A 22,049-nucleotide genomic window follows, 5' to 3' on the forward strand; every position below is an offset into this window, starting at 1 on the left:
TGGGGTCATGACAGTAAGCAGAAGTCGTTGCTACTGTAGAACTAATATTTTAGTGCCTATCTCTGTTCCATGTTAATTCATATTCTTCTTTCCCCAACATGTCTGTCCTCTCATTCTCTGACAACATCCCCCCATTCCTTCTGTCTCAGTTCAGATGCTGCATCCTCTGTGAGGACCCCAGGGTTACCCTCCATCATAGGTAATTCCTTCTTCTCCCAAGCATCCGTGTACCCTGCCCGTAACTTCATGACAGGGCTTCTTCCAGCCAGTCTGCATACAAGATGCCTCCAAGGTGTAAAAGGGGGAAAAAAAAACTGGACTTGAACTCAGGAGACAGGCTGTGAGAGCCGGGCAGACATGAGCTCCTTCCTTTCAGGCTTGTCACAAGGAATAAAGGAGGTGCATGTACAAAACATTCAGCACAGAGACAGCCCAGAGTTAATGGTCAGTCATTACTTTCTGGATGAACAACTGTACTCTAATGATGTTTTTGGATTTGTATTAAAAATTATCTGGCAGCTAGCATGGGAGCTTGTGCCCAGCACTCTGTGAACATTTTTTGAATCTATTTTGAATATAATCTGTCATTGTTTGGGGATTTTTTTTTTCAGGTATTCTGTTTACAAGGATCCAGCAGGCTGGCTGAATATCAACCCCATCAACGGGACTGTCGACACCACTGCTGTGCTGGACCGTGAGTCCCCATTCGTCCACAACAGCATCTACACTGCCCTCTTCCTGGCAACTGACAGTGGTGAGCAACTTTTTAAATTCCAATAAGTGTGTACTTTGCAGTTCTAAATATATCTTTACACTTCTACATTTCTTCTGTTAGGCCTAGAGGTGTTCTTGGTAAGAACAGAAATGTGTGACGGCAGGGAAGCAAAGTGCATAAACATATAGTGAGTCAGTAAAACCCCCAAGTCCTGGAATCCTCGGGTCTTTGTCTAGATAGAGGTCAGAGCAGTGAGCTCACCCTGTTCCGTCTCCGGCAGGCACCAAGGCTCGGAAGCCAAGCTGATGTCCTTCATCCTGGCTCCTGTTCTCATCTACAGGGACCGTTCTTTTCCCTAATGCAAGTTGAAAGAAAATCCCAGGGGACATCACGGATCCTGATGATTGAATTGTCCCCATAGCTTTGTTCCTGTTATGATATACACCACAGAAAGACATCAAGTCCCCTCAGCTAGTACCTTCATAATCACAAAACAATTCCTGTTCATTCGGAAGCTAATAATACAATATCCACAAGCCAGACTCTGTTCCAGACACTGGAGATAGAGTCGTGAACAAACAAAGATCATTGTCCTGGTGCAGCTGGCATGCTCATGGAGAAAGGAAGGAATCTGACTAAAATACATAATGTGCTTTTGGGGAAGAAAAAGGAATACTATTTATGTATGAAACAGGGAAACAGGAAGAAGAGATAGCAAACAAAAGGATGCTATAGTTTTAACTAGACAGCCCTGAGAGGCTGACTGAAGAAGTGGTGTTTGAGTCAAAACATGAAGGAAGTGGGGATGGGACCCCTCAATCTTAGGGAAGAGCAAGGAGGCTGGAGGCCAGAGCAGAGAGGGCAGTGGTCCAGGATGCGGATCGTGGAGGGTCGCGTGGGCCCCTGGCTTCTACTTTGTGTGAAATGGACACCATTGCCAAGTGCCACGATCCTTCTGCTGCCTTGTTGAGACAAGGAAATAAGACCGAAGTCGGGACACCTCTTAGGAAAACTGAGGACAGTCTCGGGAAGATGGTGGGTTGGACCACTAATAGAGGAGGGGATGAGAAGGGGTCAGATTCTGGAGATAGTCTGTAGATTTCAGATGCAACGCTAACAGGATTTGCTACTGGTTGAGATGAGGGGATCAGAATTCATTTTCAAGTATATTAAGCTGAGATGTCTACTGTATCAATCACACAAGAAGTTTCGCTGTCCCTGTAATTCCTGGAAGCCAGCTGTTGATAGCTGAAGACTCAGTTCTGAGTCCTGTAAGTGCATTGAAATGGATATTTATATGTGCCTTCATTCCCTTAATGGGTGAACTGAGACTTCTCAGAGGCTGGGTACTTCCATGCACACCAGATAGGAGAGCACATCTGAGAAGTGAGCGATCGGTGTGCCTCACAGTAGGCAAAGTGGGCTCCACAGTGAGTCCACCTTAAAGTCTGGCCTTGAGAGGCGAGGAGGATTGGGGTAGGTTACAGGGTCGGAGGTGGGGTACCTGGGGCCACAGAGCGGTGGAATCAAAACTAAAAGGGAGTGTGGCATGGGAGGTAAGAAAAGGGTTATATCCCCTGTGCCTAAATGTGGAGAAATTCATTTGGATGCATATGGAAAACGTCTTCAAAACAAGTCGTCTGAGGAAGCAGGCACCCACAGGACCCCACATGCTCTTGAGGAGGAAAGTGACATGATGAAAGAGCACATGGACACTCATCAGCAGAGAGCTGGACCAGACCCTGTCGTGGTCCTGGAGACTCAGAGATGAACAGTACATCATCCTTGTGCTCAACGAGCTAACGAGTTATTGTGAGTTAGAATAGCAAGCAGGAGATGACCAAAGAACATCATAGCTGTCCTACGGGAATTAACCAGAGGAGCCCCAGACCATCCATTCTCAGAGTGGTCATGGGGAGCTTCTTAGTTGAGGGGATCTCTAAGCCGAGTGATGCAGGATAAGTTGAGAAAGGGTAAGACGTTCTGCTAGAAGCCTGAAAGAAAGTGGATATGTGAGACCCTGAAACATTGCTCAGTGTGACTGGAGGCTCCATATTTACAGAGAGAAGGGAACTGGATCTTGTGTGGAATGCCCAGCTCCTATCACATGCCAGACTTTGAGCGGACACTCATGTATTTGTTGAATAGATAATACATTAGGTCGTTCTCCACAGGCCATGCCGAGAAGTTTTATTTGATTCTCAAACTCCTCCAGGATAACTCTGTACTTTAGGAAGGTAACCCCCACAGCAGTGTGGAGATCAGTCAGGTCATGGTGAGACATGAGGCAAGGCAGCCCTAGAGAGCCGTGGAGAAATCAAGGTAAGAGAAGCGGTGGAAGTAGTCTGGGTAGACTCAGTCTACTCAGTCACGGGAAACACATTTTTCAACAGGAAACATGTTGAAAGCCATCACGCGTGTCTTAGTTAAAGGGATCATGCAGCCTGGTGGAAACAGAAGTGAATTAGAAAGGGTGAATCCAGAAAACATCTGGATGTAAGAAACAAGGCTTTGAAAACAACGCATACTCAACATGAAACAGAGAAAGGTGATGGTAAGTTTCTAGTCAGAAATCTAGTCCATTAACCGAAACAGAACTGGTTTCAGAAGACTGTTGCCACAGTGTCTGTATGGGGTGGATGCTGAAATGGTCCCATGAGATGCTGCAAGGCAGGATAAAATAGAGGCCAGGAGAGGCTTTTCTCGGGGACTCCCGATGCAAGAGAGACGGGTGTCATCAGAGCAGATATGTTTTGTGAAAGGAGCAAGTCTAGACAGGGATCAGCAGTGGAGGTTTAAAATGCTATTCCAACAAATGGTGTCAGTGAGGATCAGCTGAAGTAATGACTTCAGAGTTCCAAGAACCACGTAAATGTATCTGTACATGTAGAGAAAATTCTCAGCTAAGAACACCATGAAGGAAGTTTGAATATTTTATGCAATTAGTCATCAAAAAAAAAAAACCTAGAAATGAAGTAAACTTTAATTTTTGCCAGAGACAGGTGTGACTGGGCAAGCTGCTTATAGATTCTGAGATTCAGCTCCTACAAAATAAGGAAGATAATTTCTGCGTATAAGGTTGTTGTGAGAAGATGAAGTGCTGGGCCCTCTACAGTTCCCATCAAGAGTCATATGGAATGTTCAATAAATGTCAGTCCCACCCCAGTGGGGTTATAAGAAGGAAAGAATGGACCTCAGGGAATATACAGTTTGAAATGTATTTCTTCTCTAACTCCGTTAATACTAATATCAGGCAAGGAAATTCAAAATCTGGCATCACAGATGTTTCCAAAGTTTAGAAATGTCCCTGAAGATGGAATGGCAAATAAAAAACAGGTTGGCATCACTATACAGAGCCATCATTAGAGATGATAATCTTGAACAAGGCCCAAAAGACTTAGAGCAAAAAAGAGAATAAATTTTAAAAGATCTCATAAATCAGAGAAACTTTTGTTTTAAAGTCTCCTTGTCACTCACCAAAAACTTATCTCTGGATATTATGTTCCACCAGGAAAAACCAACACTTACCTGTGACATCAAAGTTAATAGTACTAACAGATGTCTCAATGTTAAACAAAGTAAGAATTTTTATTTTATTAATTTTATAGAAATACAGTGTATTTGATGGGATGAAAGTATAATGAATTTTTGTCATGTACCATGAGGGAAGCTAAAGCAAAATAAATTGATTCTCTTCAAACAAGCAGTCAAGGGCTTCCCTGGTAGCTCAGCTGGTAAAGAATCCGCCTGCAATGCAGGAGACCCTGGTTTGATTCCTGGGTTGGGAAGATCCCCTGGAGAAGAGAAAGGCCACCCACTCCAGTATTCTTGGGCTTCCCTTGTGGCTCAGCTGATAAAGATGCTGGAGACCTGGGTTCAGTCCCTGGGTTGAGAAGATCCCCTGGAGGAGGGCATGGCAACCCACTCCAGTATTCTTGCCTGGAGAATCCCCATGGACAGAGGAACCTGGTGGACTGCAGTCCGTGGGGTCTTGAAGAGTTGGACACAACTGAACGACTAAGCACAGCACAAGCAAGGAGCCCCTCAGGAATTTATGCCAAAACATGCCAATAAAATTCATGGCTGTGGGAACTTTCTGGTAGGATATGGTAGACCCAATGTCCCTACTGCGAAAAGTAGAAAAATGTGGATAGATCACAAAAGTCTTCATTGTAAAGGCATCAGAGAGCTGCAGAAGCAGTGACACCTAAATCAACTAAAAACTAAAATAGAAAAATGGAAAGAACTGTTCTAAAAAGAGTATAAGGCCCCTAGCCACTTTTACCTCTCGGGGGCCATTTTAGATTTTGGGCAAGGATCAGGCTTGATCAAGGCAAGGCCTAGGATGGAGAGAAATAAATGAGAAATACTTGTAACAGTTATGTGACTGGTGTGACAAAGTGAAGACCTGAGGGCCCTTAACCACATGGTTATAGATAAATGCCTTTTAAAGGGTAGAGTGAAATCTCCCAGGGTCTCACGGAAACAAAGCAAGCAAACTCGCCTTAAACACACAGCCATTCTCTCTTTAAGACATTTGCCACGTTTTGAAGCTACAAGGGACTTGTATGCAAAAGACACCACACAAAGAAGAATGGGTAAGGGACTTGAACAGATATTCACTATGAAAGATATACAAATGGCAGTAAATGTATGAAGAGATGCGCAACACTCATCAAGGAAATAAAAATTAAACTATGCAAATATGAATTAAAATACAAATTAATCAAGGAAATACAATGACATTCAAAACTCAGCACATCTACAAAATGACTGAACTAAAACGATGGGGAATGCCAAGTGTTGGCAAGGATGTGAAATCAGTGGGACTCTCCCATCCAGCTGGGAAAAGTGTGATCTGGTACAACCACTCGGGAAGCTGCAAGTGTCAAATACCACTGAACATATGCATCCCCTGTGACCAGGAATCACATGCCTTACTATACATTCACCAGAAACGCATGCATCTCTTCACCAAAACCCACACACCCGAGTGTAACAACCAGCACTATTAATACTAGCTCAAAATTGGAAACTATCCAAATGCCCAACAAATGTAGAATAAATGAATGGTACATTCACACAATTGGGTCTATACAGCACTGAGAATGAATGATGTGCAGCTATTGACAACAAGTGAATGAATCTTGCAAACAACATTGAGCAAAAAGAAGGCTGAAGCAGAAGATCACATGCTGAGTGATTCCATTTACATCAAGGTTGAACAAGCCAAACTAACTCTTGCTTCAGCATTACTTAAGGGACTTTTTTTACCTGAAGTGTATAGTTAATTCACAATGCTGTAAGTAACTATGTATATAACTATAAGAGAGTATATATATTCTTTTACAGATTCTTTTCCCTTATAGATCATTACAAAATACTGAGTGTATTTCCCTGTTTTATATAGAAGGTTCTTATTGTTTATCTGTTTTATATATGGTAGTGTGTATCTATTAATCCCAAAGTCCTCATTTATGCCTCTCCCCACTTTCCTCTTTGGTACTCATAAATTTGTTTTCTGTGTCTGTTTCTGTTTTGTATATAATTTCATTTCTATCTTTTTTTTTAGATTCCACATATAAGCAATATCATATGATATTTGTCTTTCTTTGTCTGACTTAATTCATTTAGTATGATAATCTCTAGTTTCATCCATGGTGCTGCAAATTCATTATTTCATTCTTTTTTAAGGTTTAGTAATATTTCATTGTGTATATATATCACATCTTCTTTATCCATTCATCTGTTGATGGACTTTTAGGTTGCTTCCATGTCCTGACCATTGTAAATAGTACTGCAATGGACATCCAGGTGCATTTATCTTTTCAAATTATGGTTTTCTCTGCATATATGTCTGGGAGTGGGATTGTAGGATCATATGTATAGGTAGCTCTATTTTTAGTTTTGTAAGGAACTCCAGAGGAGTTTCTTAATCTTGTATATATTGGACTCACTACCTGGGTGTGCTCAGATTTTGCAGTTTCTTCAAGCTGTGTCTTTATAGAAAATGAATGTTTCTATATTTCAGTACAACCTAAGAAATATATATATATATATAGAAATAATAGAAATAAATATATAGAAAAAATATATATTTATAAATAAATAAATAAATATTTATAAATATTTACAAATATATATATATTTATAGAAAATGAATGTTCCTATATTTCAGTACAACCTAAGAAATATATATATATATATATGCACAGAAAGCATGTCCCTGGCCCACTGTGCCTTCACCAGGAGACTGTAACCATTCATGTGTTCTCTAAATACCTGGTACCCTCGAGCTAGACTCAGCATCTTGTCATTCTAAGGAAGGACAATCCCCAGCTGCTGGAGGGCAGGGGGCAGTCGTGCCAGGAGAGTGGAGTGACAGGACGTCTGCAGAGGGAATAAGGCAAAGTGTGCGTGTGCAGTCCTGTAACACTTAGCAAAAAGCAGAAGTGACGCCATGATAACTCCTACACAAGCTCTACTCATTCAGTTCAGAACAATGGGAAGGCAACACCAAAAGAGAATCTTTTACAAACCTCTGAGAGACTGGAGAAGGAAATGGCAACCTACTCCAGTACTCTTGCCTGGAAAATCTCATGGACCGAGGAGCCTAGCAGGCTACAGTCCATGGGGTCGCAAAGAGTCAGACACGACTGAGCGACTTCATTTCACTTCACTTCACTTTAGAGACTAGAAGCTGTGAGATCAGAATGGAGGAATGTAAAAAAAAAGTCAGAAGCAGGGCTGCGAATCTATCCTGAGTTAAAAACTCTTTAACAGAAGAGTTTTAGAGAAACTTTTAGAAGTTTTAGAAGAGTTAAAGAGAAAACTCTTTAACTTTAACAGAAGTTAAAAACCCTTTGGACCTGTTTGCTTGCAGCTCCAGTGTGAGTCTATATATATTCTAGAATAGCACTTCATAATAATATTGATAATGCCTGGGATACAGATGATTTGAGGAGGAAAAGACACAGACAGAGGCTACAGATAGAGGCTAGGTTGCAACCCACAGAACCCTCAAGGATGTACAAGGCAACTTTTGTAAACTGGTATCAATTTTAATGAGCTATAAATTACCCAACAACCTTGTTTTTTTAATAAGTGAAATGCTTTTGTTTGACTAAAGCAGAACAGGCTGCTGTAGTTAAATGATTGGAAGAGTACAGCCTTTCATCCTATAGATTAATAAGGTGTGACCTTTCCTGTTGGCAAGCATTTTATCTTTAAAGATGGATATTGTCATTTACCTTATGTGGTCCAGATTTTCTGAAAAGGTTAAGGCAGTGTCTTCAGAGTACAGGAGCTCCTTCATTAAAGACTTAACAAACACAGAATCGCTGGCCTGTCTTAAGAAAGGGGGAGAAAATAATGTTAATAACTGTTAAGGAAAATACCAAGATGCAGAGAGAGAGCATTCAGGAGTGCAGTCAGATGGCATCCCTCTGGGGCTGTGCTGACAAGGAGGCAAAGCTGCAGCAATTAGCACTGGGCAAATCCCAGGTGGTTATCGCTCCTGCTCAGGTAATCACCAGAAAGGTCAGATGTGAGTCTCACTGTCTTATGTAGCCTGAAAGCTGCCACAAGCAATTTCTCCTCGGAATCCAGGAACTACCCCCCACCCACAAGGGGCTTGTCCTGGGCAGGAAGGGCAGAGCTGGCCACTGCTTCTTGGCTCCCTGCCTTCTGCTCAGGACTCCATCAGGCTGGTCTTCCTGCCTCCTTCTCACCTATAACCTCAGCTTTCACTCCTCCTTCTATTCTGAAATTGGGTAGGGTTCAGTGTTCCATGACTGTTACTGAATGGCTCTTATACCCTCAGAAGATCTTAAACTATGACTCCAAAGGCCAAAGACAAGTATTTTGCTTTAAGAAGTTCAAATGCCCTTGCTTTCCAGCACCCAGATTATGCAGAGTTTAAAGAAAAAAGAAAAAAATTATCCCCATTAGTTCTTCCTAAGGCTCAGTGCATACGAGATAGTTTGAGCCAGGAAATGCATACTATCTCTAGCGTCCATATGAAGTCTTTATGTGATTATCAAGTATTGCATCCCCATCTATTTTCATTTAAAAGAATAAGGGGAAAAAACAAGCCCAATTATGGCTAAATTCAGCAGCATGTTTTCATGATTTAGCAACTTGTATAAAGTATGTTTGAGTCTGTTGGTGAAAAATGTGCTGTGGGCAACCAAGAAAACACAGACAGAGAACCGAGGATAACAGCTGTACCATTAAAATGGAATAGACTAAGATCATGATTTTTCATGAGCTAAGATCTATCATGTCCTAACCTGTCTTTTCCCTTAGTCGCCTATATAATAGATGATCTGATAATGCCAGCCCATCAAAATTGAAATATTGTACAAAGGACTTTTAAATTGATTCAAAAAGAAAAAAAGTAATTTGGCCCCATAAGTGAAATGACCACTGAACTACTGGATAACAACGAACCCCAAACCGGGAATGACGGGGGAATCTGAACTTCAAAATGATGCCTCCATTTATTGTCTTTCTTTTTCTGTAGACCAACCAAGCCTGCTTGGGGATGTAGTAAAATTATTTAGATTAATTCTACTTAAAAGATGCTAGTTTGGATAAAATCAAGCCATTAGTTATGATGGCAACCCAATTAAGCCAGTTTAACACCCCTTATCTCAGCTGTTATAGTAATTGAGGAAGAAAAATACATTGAAGACCCAGCCATCATTCCTCGTTACTTCAAGTACCAGTAAAATATCAATCACTTTGAAAATACTAGCTCCAATTTTGTCACTGACAAAATAGCCCAATAAAAGAACTCTTGAGATCTGGTAATAGAAGGGCTGTGATCAGAGCCATATGTAGCAGCAAATACACTCCAGAGAGAGGGGGGCCTGGTGCTCTGCTCCCCTCAGAAAGAGCAGCACCCCAGCTTATCTGAGCCTGTCTCCCCACCTATAGGATGCAGATAAACACCTGCCCTGCTGAGCTGTTACAAAGACGGGAAATCCTGAATGCAAACTTCCTGGTGACTTATAAGCCCTTAAATATCATAAAATTTAAATATTTAAGTCAGCCTACTTGAGCTGAGTCATGGACTGATTTTTCTAAATGTATCATTACAAAATCATCAGTATCTGAAGCAAACTATGAAGTGTCATCTGATGACTATGCTAGTGACGGTCTGAACATTTTTCTAGAGAAGGGATGGGCTGCAGAGCCCTCTACTGAGAGTAGGGCTCTGAATCAGAAAATTAGCCAGAAAATGCTGCCTTCTCCATTGGCATCAATGCATGGAGCTTGTTCTTTCGGAATGGGAAGAGATAAGCTAACCTTTATCTACCTGACGGCAGGACATTTCCACGCTGACCAGTCAAATCAACCATCTTAAACATAGTGTTTTCAAACATTCATTGGAGGGAAAAAAAAAACTGATTTGAGCATTAGAATGCTGTCTGCAAATGCCCATCTCTGCCAGCTCAATTCATCCTGCCAAGGGGTCTCTTAGCTCGTCCTCCTCGGTGTTCCCTCTTCCCCACCTTGGGTAATAGCGTCACCACCTGCAAGGTCCCCAAGCTAGAACCCCATCGCCACTGACGCTCACTCCCAGTCCAGCCTCTGCTCTCGAATCCCCACAGCCCTCACCTAAGCCCCCACTGTTGGTCCTCCCAGTTACTGCCCCGGCCTCCCAGCTGCTCGTCTGTGCCCTCCCTCCTCACTCGAGTCCTCTCCTCTCCCTGCCTCCAGCGTCCCAGCTTTCATCAAGGCCAACATCCAGGTGAAATGTCTATGACCACTTCTTCCCACAACTTCTAGCACAGGATTTCCTCCTCCTAGAAGAACCTTCTCCAGCCTCACAAAGTGTTCTTGTTTCCAGCCATCTTTTTATGGAGACTTCCGAGCTATCCCCAGACAGTTAATTCTTCCACGTCATAAGCCCCCGTGATATTTTACCCTCATTCCTCTTCCTGCACTTACAGCATTATCTTGCATCAGTTTACATATCTGTTCCTGCCACATGGCTAGTATTTCAACAACAGACACCCTGCACAATTGACTTCTGTGCTTAGCCAACCCAGCACAGGGCAAAGTCACAATAAATAATTATGGGCTGAATGAATGAAATGAAATTGTCATGTTTAGAAACGGCCTCCAAATCAATTCTTCCCCTACTTTTGCCTTTTCTTTAAAGTCCATAAGATGGAAGCAAAAAAGCCAAACACTGGAATTTTAAAAAAAAAACAGTTTCAGGTTTCAGATTATTTCTCCTCCTCAAGAATTGAGTCTGAATTATGTGAATAATTGCCTCAGTTCTACATCAAGTATTAACCATGGAAACCTGGCACTGTAGTTTTGCAAATCTATTTTCTACCAAGTTTTTGGTTGGTTTACTACTAAATGTTTTCAGAATATAAAATGAGATTGGCAAGATCTCTATTAACACAGCAATAAAAAAAATGCTTATGAATTAAAAAGCAAGAAGATTCTTGGCTTACAGGGCACATGCCAAAAAAAAAAAAAAAATCAACAAGCGGACCTGTAAAATAGTGATCCTGCAGAGCCATAGTAAATAGAACATAAGGATGAACTGGGTAATATGAAGAATGACCCTGCAGAGAAGAGTCCTGGTTCACTAGCACTGTGAGCACAGGTAAAGGTAGCTTAGAGCCCTGCTTACATGAAATGAAACACCTGGCATTTCTTTGCTCACAGCTACTTAGCAAAGGTTCAACAGATGCCCAGACGTGCAGAGGGAACTGGGGGGAGTAGATTGCCCCACCCAAGCACCTTGCCCTAACAAACATAACTCAGAATCCAGCAGGGGAGCCCAGCCTTCACTTAGGGGCCACGTGTGAACTGTGGTTCCCATGGATTGGCCCATCCTCCCGATTTTCCTCCCAGAATTTGGGCCTCAAGCTTCCTTGAGACGCCCAGCTCAGGTCTCCCTCCTGGTCCCTGGAGTGGACTCCCTGCTCTGAGTTCCGCAGATACTGCATCCCACATACACACGTGTTTCTCCCCCAGGTGGGGGAAGAGAGGACACTGTTCTCAAAATAGAGGGAAACATACGGAAATGTAAACATACATGATTGTAAGTATGGAAAGAGCAATTTTCAAATCAACCTGAATTCGTTCAAAACTCAACCCAGGGAGTTCAGGCTTTTTGAGCAGGAGCCTCCCATTCTCCTTGTGTGGCGCTTTCCGATAAACACTGCCTTTTCCTTCACCACAGATAATAATAAATAAACTTTTTTTAAATCTACCAGGTACCTATTCCAATAGGACATGATAGAGAATAGTCCTGATGCTCAGAGTCCGGGGAGCTCAGAAATGAGCTTCCTGTCTTTCCCTCCTCTCACTTTCTCGTCCTGCATATTATTCTCCGTTGCAGGCAGCCTCAATCTGCACACTACTCCCCATATAAAACCACCTGGATGTGTAATTCCCAGTGTAAGACACATGCTGCACACCTCTAGCCCAGAGACTACAGAAGTCTACTGCCTTCCTGCACTTCTCAGAGCTCACTTCCAGACATTCTGGCTGAGATTCAACCTTCTTTACATGTGAAGCCAGCCCAGCCAACTGTGGAGCCTATTCTTCTAAGGGCACTCTCTTGAGGAGATGCACTGGGGTCTGATCTTACCAGTCTAGGGACATTGTAGTGCGTGAAAATCTGGTTTCTCATGTGCAGTTGTTCATAGCAGCATTGTTCATAGCAGACTAAAAGTAGAAACAACCCAGATGTCCATTAGCTAGTGAATGGATAAAGGACACATGGTCAATCAACAGAATGGAGTATTATTCGGCTATAAAAAGGAATGAAGTAATGATTCTTGGTATAACATGGATGAGCCTCAGAGATATCATTTGGAGACGTTTCTGGTGGTCCAGTGGATAACACTTTGCCTTTGCTAGAAGAGGGTGCAGGTTCAGTTCCTGCTTACGGAGCTAAGACCCCACATGCCTCTCAGCCAAAAAACCAAAACATGAACCAGAAATGATATTGTAACAAATTCAAAAATACTTTTTTAAAAGTTAGGTGTTGTTTAATTGCTAGGCCATATCTGACTCTTTTGCGACCCCATGGACTGTATGTAGGCTGCCAGGCTCCTCTGTCCACGGGATTTCCCAGGCAAGAATACTTGAGTGGGTTGCCATTTCCTTCTCCAGGGTATCTTCCCGACACAGGGATAGAACCCACATCTCCTGCATTGGCAGGTGGATTCTTTATCACTGAGCCACCTGGGAAGCCCTTTAAAAATGGTGTATATAAAAAAAAACTTTAATAAATAAATAAAATTAGATAGTGGTGGTAGTTGCAGAACTACAGAACTACTAAATTTACAAATTTACTAAATATCAATTTGTAAAAACAGAGAGAAAAGAAAGTAGAATTGGAAAAAATATTTTTAAATCCCTGTATAACTTTTGAATTTACATTTCTGTTTCTGATTATCACAGTAATAATGGTTATTATAAAGGAGATTGAAAAGAGAAAAGTATTACTTTAATGTTAATTACCTGGAGAGATAATCACTATTTAGGTTTGGCTATATTTCTTCCTATTCTTTTTCCTAATCATATATATCTTTCAATTAGTGTCACACTGTTTTTGTCTGTTACTGACAAAATAGATATGTATATATATGTATCTTTTGAATAATGGAACCTATCATAAAATCTCAGTGTTTTTTTTTGTTTGTTTGTTTGTTTTTTGCTAAGTGAAAACCCTATGTGGTCAGGGTACTGAGTAAAATGATATCCTCATAACCCTAACCCTAACCTGGCCCCGCTTCTCGTTACACCCACCAGTGCCAGGAGACCCAGATGTGACACGTGCCCTTGGGTACAGACCTTAGCTCCACCCACTTTTGACAGAAAGCAGTGTATTGTTGGTGACTTAAGTAACAAAACACATAGATTATTTTTCACCCCTTCTACCGATTCTTGATGCCAACCACAGCGCCAGAACACCTAAACTTTGAGCTCCACAGCCTGGCACAGACGGTGGTTGTGCTTCGACCCCCGGTCATTCCACTCACTTCTGGAGCCCCCACAGCACGCACGGCATGGGAACACTGTGTCTCATGGGCCACAGTCCTCACACAGGGGACACACCACCAATGGTCACAGTGCCGTGGACAAGTTACTTCATCTTCTGAGCCCCAGGTTCCTCTTCTGGAAAAATGAGGGAAGACTGGAAGGTAGAGCCCCATGTGCTCAAGCAGCAACCTCTCTGGTTTGCTTGGACTTTTCCTACTCTGAAGGACAGCAGGGGTTCAACTTCTCTCCCTAAATCCTCGCTTTCATTAGTTACGTGACCCTGCTTCTCTTAGAAAATGTACAGCTCTGCCCCAACTACACCTAGAACACAAAAGTTCAAGCCTCGATACTGAACCAGCCAGACCGAGGGTTTGGCCAGGACGGCTGGCACGTAGCACAGGATACCAACTTGACCATCTCTCGAGGAAATTATCACCACCAAAGTGAATAAATACAAGTTACACTGTCTGTTTCAATATCAAGCCGCAGGATCAGTGTGGTCCTAAACTGATCAATTTGTGAAGTGTTATAAGCTGTCAGTGCTGAGTGGGAATGACAAAGCCAGAAGTGGGAGCAAGCAGTGGTCCAGGACACAACTTCCTGAGGTCAGAGCATCTCTGTGGTCTTGAAGGCACAGTCCTGTTGATAAAACAGATTAGATTATCCAGGTCCAGGAAAGAAAATGGTGACCATTACTCCCAAGTCAAGCCATTGTTTGGCAGTACGAAAGTTTGAAGCAAAATGAATGACCCACCAAGATTAGAAGGCTGTGGGGAAGAAGAGAGGGAGAGCTGTCTTTTAGCGGGGACAGAGTTTCAGGTGGGGAAGATGAAAAAAGTTCTCAAGATGGACAGTGGTGATGGCTGCACAGTAGGAATGTACTTCATGCCACGGAACTATACGCTTAAAAATGGTTAAAATGGTAAATATTATACATATTTTACCACAATAAAAGTAGCTCATAATAAAAAGATACAAAAACAATACTAATAATAACCCCAAATGATGGTTTGGGAATTTTAGTTTGCTTTTGTTTGTTTGTTTGTTTTTTCTTTATTTTTAGTAGTTGGAGGCTAATTACTTTACAATATTGTAGTGGTTTTTGCCATACATTGACATGAATCAGCCATGGGTGTACATGTGTTCCCCATCCTGAACCCCACTCCCACCTCCCTCCCCATCCCATCCCTCTGGGTCATCCCAGTGCACCAGCCCCGAGCACTTGTCTCATGCATCCACCCTGGACTGGCGATCTGTTTCACACTTGATAATATACATGTTTCAATGCTATTCTCTCAGATCATCCCACCCTCGCCTTTTGTAGTTGAAATGAGAGCCTGTAAGAATCAAACTACAGAGTGCAAGCTTGGACATAGAAAACTAAGATTAACCCTCGTTCTAGAGAAGGAGGCCTGAGACACGGAGTTCATCTGAGCTGGTGCTCAACCTCTCTGCCTCAGCCTCACAACTAAACCCAAGGTGTCACCCATCAGAAGCTCCAACCTTGCACGGAGCCCAGGCCACACTTCCAGTTCTCCCAGTGACTGCCGATCCCTCAGTGGACTGGAGTGTGTTTCCTGAGGCAGGACCACAACCTTCATCAGATTCCCAAAGGGGAACCCACCTCCCATTCTATTTAAGACCCCCAGACAGGAATGGTTCATCTGGTGGCCATTATGTCTCCTGACATTATAAAGACAAAAGCCCTTACAGCCACGGGTTCCGAGGTGGGACTTCCTCTGAGCCTTCACGTGTTCCCGAGAACGTGGCCCTGGGCTCCTCTGAGGAGTGCCCAGGAAGAGCAAGTGCAGGTCTAGCTCCACATCCCAGAATTTTGCTCAAATTGAGGCTTTTTCCTGTTGGAATAGAGGAGGAGTCTGTCCCAGTCGTGCTTTGGTTCCGGTGTTTGGTCACGCAGAGTGGGCCCTTGAGAGCTCTGGCTTGCGAACGGAAACGAGAGAAGAGGGGTGAGGGATTTTTGTTGAGTGCCAGAGAAGATCTGGAAGCTTGGTATTTCCTGGATCCCCTCAACTGCTGGAGCTGAAGGGCTCATGAAGAATCTTTACATTTTAAATTACATTTTAGTTTGAGGTGGTGATTTTCCTCCATCCCGTACATATAAACTGGGAGAGGCTCTCCCTGAGGATTTTGAGAATCTACTCTTTACCTTCTCAACAAAAGAAAAACAAGCTCATTTCGCTTGACTTCAGAAAAAGACATCACCAGCCTGGCCTGAGAATAACACAGGGGAAATTGAAGACAGTAGTATAATTAAGTTCACAAAAGGCCAATTCTTATGACCATATTTCAAATACTCATAATGCCTTCTCATCCATTCTACCAAATGACTCCATATTATATTCAGAGTGAAAAAATATAATGGATTCCTCTGAGATATTCAATTAGTTCCATAAAAAGAGAAAAATAGTTTTTCAATAAAGAAATTCAGCCAAATGACTAAAGCTGACAGTGAAAAACCAACTTCAAAGTAATTATGCATCTCCTTTGAGTTCTTGTGCTAACAAAAGTTGATGGTCTGCCACCATTAGAAATAGCTATCCTTCTGATGATTAATTAGAGTTGTGCTCCTATTTTAGCAGACACTTCTTTGAATGTTTACTCTGGAACTGTCTTAGGGTGTTGATCTGTTTAAATTTCCACCAGCCCCACTAAAGAGTATCCATTCTCTAGACTCACGGGCATATAGAACAGACTTGTGGTTGCCAAGGAGGAGACGGGGTGGAGAAGGGATGGAGTGGGAGTTCAGAGTTAGCAGATGCAAGCTATTATATATAAGATGGATCAACAACAAGGTCCAACAATGGCAAAGGGAACTATATTCAACACATCTTGTGATAAACCATAATGGAAAAGATTATGAAAAAGAATGTGTGTATATGTATCAGTCAGTCAGTGTTAGTCGCTCAATCACGTCTGACTGTTTGAAACCCCAGGGACTATAACCCGACAGGTTCCAGGCAAGAATAGTGGAGTGGGTTGCCATTCCCTTCTCCAACCCAGGAATCAAATCTGGGTCTCCTGCATTGCAGGCAGATTCTTTACTGTCTGAACCACCAGGGAAACCATATATATGTATAACTGAATCATTTTGCCATAAAGCAGAAATTAACACAACATTGTAAATCAACTATTCTTCACTAAAAATTTTTTTAAAAATTTTAAAGAGTATCTGTTCTCATGCTTTGTGAATCACTGATCAGCTTCCTTTAGTCTGGCTTCTTCCCCACTAATGCAAATCACTCCCTAGAAAGTCACCAGTAACATTCTTCTTGGGAAACCCCATTGCTTCTCTTGACACCTTGTCTTTTTGGGCATCATAGCACATTTGACTCTTGGTCATTGCCTCCTCCTCCAATCCATCTCCCCCACGTCTTCCAGAAACTGTCACCTGGGCTGGCTTTTTAAACTTTTAACCTGCTCTTTGGGGTTTCCTGAAGTGCCCACCCCTCCGTAATTCTGCACTTTCACCTCAGGTAACCTAACTCGCTAGAAAGGTTTCAAAAGCATCTACATTGACAATTCCCATTGCCTAACTCAGCCCTGGCATGTCTCCCAAGCTGTGGGCACTTTCTTGCAGGTGCACTGATCTTGACAGACTCTTAGCACAGTCAGAGCTGAAGCTGTTGTCTTTCTGCACCCCACGACCTTCTGCTTTTCTTCTGGCAGCCTCACCTGAGGGCCTTGACAAGACGAGACATGTATTTGCCGTTCAAGCTGCCCTTCATGATGCAATCTTTTGCTGGGTTCCCTGCCTCCAGCGCCCAGCTTCTCCTGTCAATATCACTGCGTGTTTCCACAAATAAGTCAGATCAGATTGTTCCACTGCCTTTCTGAAAAACTCATGTTGGCTTCCCACTGCCAACATGCAAATACTTGGCTATTTAGATTAAAGGTTTCATTATGGTAAGCAAGGATAAGTTCTAATTATCATTTCCATTCTTTGAGTGACTTTCAATGTGCGGGTATGACATGTGTGTTTAAAGCTTAGCACTCTAACAGTGAAGTCTGAAGAACGTCAGTCAGAAGCCTTACATATGACAAAAGGTTTTTTGGTGTTTTTTTTTTTAAGATTCCACATGTAAGCAATATCATATGATAGCCTGGCTTACTTCACTTAGTACGATTATTTCTAAGTGCAGTCCCACTCCTAGGCATATACCTGGAGAAAACTATAATTTGAAAAGATAGATGCAGCCCTGTGTTCACAGCAGCACTAGTCACAATAGCCAGGACATGAAAACAACCCAGATGTCCATGGACAGGTGAATGGATGAAGACGATGCGGTGTATATGCAGTGGAATATTACTCAGCCGTAAAAAGAATGAAATAATGCCACTTGCAGCAACAGGGACAGACCCAGAGATCATAATACTACAAGGCTTTTTAAACCACTAAACTTTATACACAGATGGAAGCTCTCCCTCTTGGTCCTGTTTGAAGTCTGATGACAGGAGTAAAGGTGTCTAGCACACTGGGAATAGGTACTGTGGACGATGACCCCTGTGTTGTACGGGCTTGTGCTAACATCTCCCCTTTCCCTGCAGGCAACCCGCCCGCCACTGGCACTGGGACTCTGCTGATAACTCTGGAAGACGTGAATGACAACGCGCCCTTCATTTACCCCACGGTAGCAGAGGTCTGTGATGATGCCAAAAACCTCAGCGTAGTCATTTTGGGAGCGACAGATAAGGATCTTCACCCAAACACAGATCCTTTCAAATTTGAAATCCATAAACAATCTGTTCCTGATAAAGTCTGGAAGATCTCCAAGATCAACAGTAAGTCCTCTTAACGTTCTGTTGTTATTCTTCAGCTTTGAAGCCTAGTTTCCCAGGCTTGGTTTCTGTTCCAATGTGTTCCTCCTTTCCTGCACTCTCGTGTATTCTCACGTGGTTTGTTTCAAGTTATTCACACATTACAAACACTGACAATTTTCCTAGCAGCACCTGGACACAGTTTGTAAAAATATTGAATATCAGTTTTTAGAAATGCAAACATGACAGATTTCCGCTTTCTGCCTCATCTCTTCTCTGCTGTACCCCGTGAGCTATGCACCCCACACTTCACCCTCTGCACCCACCCAGGTTTCAGCCTTCAAAAACTGGGGATCTTGGCTCAGGTGCCTCTCCTCACTCAGATCACTGTGTTTACCTTAAATTTCACCAGCACTGCAGAGATTTCTGGGCTATGCTTGTCTTCCTAAGAGAAGCACCAGTGCAGGAATCTTCAGAAAACCTTACCTCTAATCCTCCACCTTCCGTTTTATGCTGCAGATCTCAGAATTGTAAAGACTTTGTCTTTAAAATTACCGTGGCTTTGACTTTCAACTTTGATATCTTCTCCCATCTGTCCTGTCCCTCATTTATGAAACTTGCAAGCAAGGCCCTGTTCCACCAATCCTTGCACGTGGACAGGTAGAATTTAAAACTTGTCCCAACATTTATCATCTGCCATGTTAAGACTGAAATATCAAATGTGTTGAATTGTGAATCCCCCACTGCCCTCCCCTCCCCATGACAAGTGGGAACTCACTCCTGCAATCACCTTGCCTCGCAATAAAACCCAGACCAGAACTCACATGTTACATACACTTTGCCATCAATAGTGAATTTATCTTATGATTGACCTGGTCAGGGCTGGGTTCCCTCTTCTTACTTCAGAGGTAGAGTTTTTGAGAGGGATGGGGAATTATACATTCCATTAAGTTTTGAAAATGCATTATACAATTGTGCATAAAATTTTCTATTAAAAAAAACCTCATCTGTATTGTTATGGCCTTATCTCATATCTCATTTTATTAGCGCCTTTCTCTTGTTATTGATTCTATTTGCCTGTTTGTCTATTTTATTGCTTTTTAAAGAATGAGTTCTGTTACACTGATTATTTTTAATTAAAACAACCCTTCTCTTGTTTGAGGGGTTAGTGTTTTATTTGCTAGTTTTTGTGGCTGTCGCTGATTTGAATAATCATCCCCAGCTTCAGTTTCCAGCTGGAACTTTCTCATCAAAGACGTTCTCCTCTACCTACAGATCAGAGAATCTTCCTTGTGTTAACCTGCCATTTCACTGGCATCATCATCCATGTCGGTTAATTCTGCTGCCTGTCACCTTCTGGTTAGGATAACCTTCATCTGTTTGTTTGTTTAATTAATTTATTTATTTTAATTGGAGGCTAATTACTTTACAATATTGTAATGGTTTCTGCCATGCAACAACATGAACCAGCCACGGGTGTACATGTGTCCCCCATCCTGAAGCCCCTTCCCACCTCCCTCCCAACCCCATCCCTCTGGGTTGTCCCAGAGCACCGGCTTTGAGTGCCCTGTTTCATGCATCAAACTTGCACTGGTCATCTGTTTCACATGTGGTAATATACATGTTTTGATGCTGTTCTCTCAGATCATCCCACCCTCGCATTCTCCCACAGAGTCCAAAAGTCTGTTCTTTACATCTGTGTCTCTTTTGCTGTCTTGCATATAGGGTCATTGTTACTGTCTTTCTAAATTCCATATATATGTGTTAATATACTGTATTGGTATTTCTCTTTCTGACTTACTTCACTCTGTATAGTAGGCTCCAGTTTCACCCACCTCATTAGAACTGTCTCAAATATGTTCTTTTTATACCTGAGTAATGCAAGGATATCCAACCGGTCCATCCTAAAGGAGATCAGTCCTGGGTGTTCATTGGAAGGACTGATGCTGAAGCTGAAACTCCAATACTTTGGCCACCTCATGCGAAGAGTTGACTCACTGGAAAAGACCCTAATGCTGGGAGGGATTGGGGGCAGGAGGAGAAGGGGACGACAGAGGATGAGATGGCTGGATGGCATCACCGACTCGATGGACATGAGTTTGAGTAAACTCTGGGAGTTGGTGATGGACAGGGAGGCCTGGTGTGCTGCGATTCATGGGGTCGCAAAGAGTCAGACACGACTGAGTGACTGAACTAAACTGAACTGAATATTTCATCGTGTGTATGTACCACGACTTCCTTATCCCTCCGTCTGCCGATGGACATCTAGGTTGCTTCCATGTCCTAGTTAGCTGTTGTAAACAGTGCTGCAATGAACATTGGGGTATATGTGTCTCTTTCAATTCTGGTTTCCTTGGTGTGTATGCCCAGCAGTGGGATTGCTGGGACATACGGCAGTTCTATTTCCAGTTTTTTTGTTTTCAGGTCATCATACTTTTCTTTTCCCTCCTGGTTTTATTTAATAGTTAAAATTCCTTCTAGATTCTTTTTCTTGTTCCTTCAAATTTTTTTTGAGTATTTATCATTGTTTATGCCCAGAAAGAGCCAGTTTAAAAAAATAGTTGGGACTTTGCTGGTAGTCCAGTGGTTAAGAATCTGCCTTCTAATACAGGGGCATGGATTCGATCCCTGGTCAGGGAACTAAGATCTCACAAGCCATGCAGCACAGAAAAAAAAAAAAAAATCCATAGTCGACTGAATGACTGAAGAGAAAACAGCCCAAGGCCAAAACAGTGCTGGGTGAGATGGCCAGTTCTGAGTGCTGACCAGTGGCCTGGGTAATGATGGATGTTCTCACCAAGCATGGGCTTAAAGATCCAGTCCCCAAGTTGTGTATCAGTGAATTCCCACAAACCTGGGGCCTGATAAAGACTGGGGTCTGAGGCCTGATAAAGACTAAGCTATAGGGACTTCCCTGGTGGTCTGGTAGTTAAGAACCCAAGCTTCCGCTGCAGGGGGTACGGGTTTGATCCTGGTTGGGAAACTAGGATCCCACATGCTGCACAGCATGACCAGAAAATAAATAAAAATAATTTTTTTTAAAAAGACTACAGTGTAGAAACCATCTCCAAGGAAACAGATGGGGGGGGGCGGCCTGCCCACCTTCAGAGTGAGTGGATTTTTGTTATTGTTGTTCCAAAAGTGTATCTTGATTATTTGAGCATCTTATATAAAAATGCTCTGAGCTAACAATTTATTTTTTTCCAGCTTTATTACATATTTTTATATACAAATAAAAATTGTATATATTTAAGATGTACAATGTGACAATTCAAGAGTGGGTTTTTATATTATTTCTTCTAGATGTTGAATGTGATCTTTGTGAAGATGTATTATACTTTAAGTCTAATACATTTGTAGGGAGGAGTTCTCGGTACTCAATCATCTCCACCAAATTGGGTCCTCCTGAAATTGATTAAATAGCCCTGAAGCACAGAACTCCTCCGTGATGGAAGTGTTTTATCTGGTGTTCTCTGATACGGTGGGCTTCCCAGGTGGCTCAGTGGTAAAGAACCCTTCTGCCAGTGCAGGAGAC

The 22,049-nt window shown here is 42.5% G+C and overlaps 1 protein-coding gene across 2 annotated transcripts in view; it reads left to right on the forward strand.

Moving 5' to 3' along the window:
• The window catches only part of CDH13 (cadherin 13), a 981,031-nt gene that overhangs the window by 950,716 nt on the left and 8,266 nt on the right, over positions 1–22,049 (forward strand). For both annotated transcript variants that reach the window (XM_043898157.1, XM_043898156.1), the window contains 2 exons: positions 612–754; positions 18,305–18,538. In XM_043898157.1, the coding sequence (XP_043754092.1) occupies positions 612–754; positions 18,305–18,538 (377 nt within the window). The remainder of the gene's footprint in view (positions 1–611; positions 755–18,304; positions 18,539–22,049) is intronic.

The sequence above is a fragment of the Cervus elaphus genome, chromosome 4 (assembly GCF_910594005.1).
Source record: "Cervus elaphus chromosome 4, mCerEla1.1, whole genome shotgun sequence".
Classification (NCBI taxonomy): Eukaryota; Metazoa; Chordata; class Mammalia; order Artiodactyla; family Cervidae; genus Cervus; species Cervus elaphus.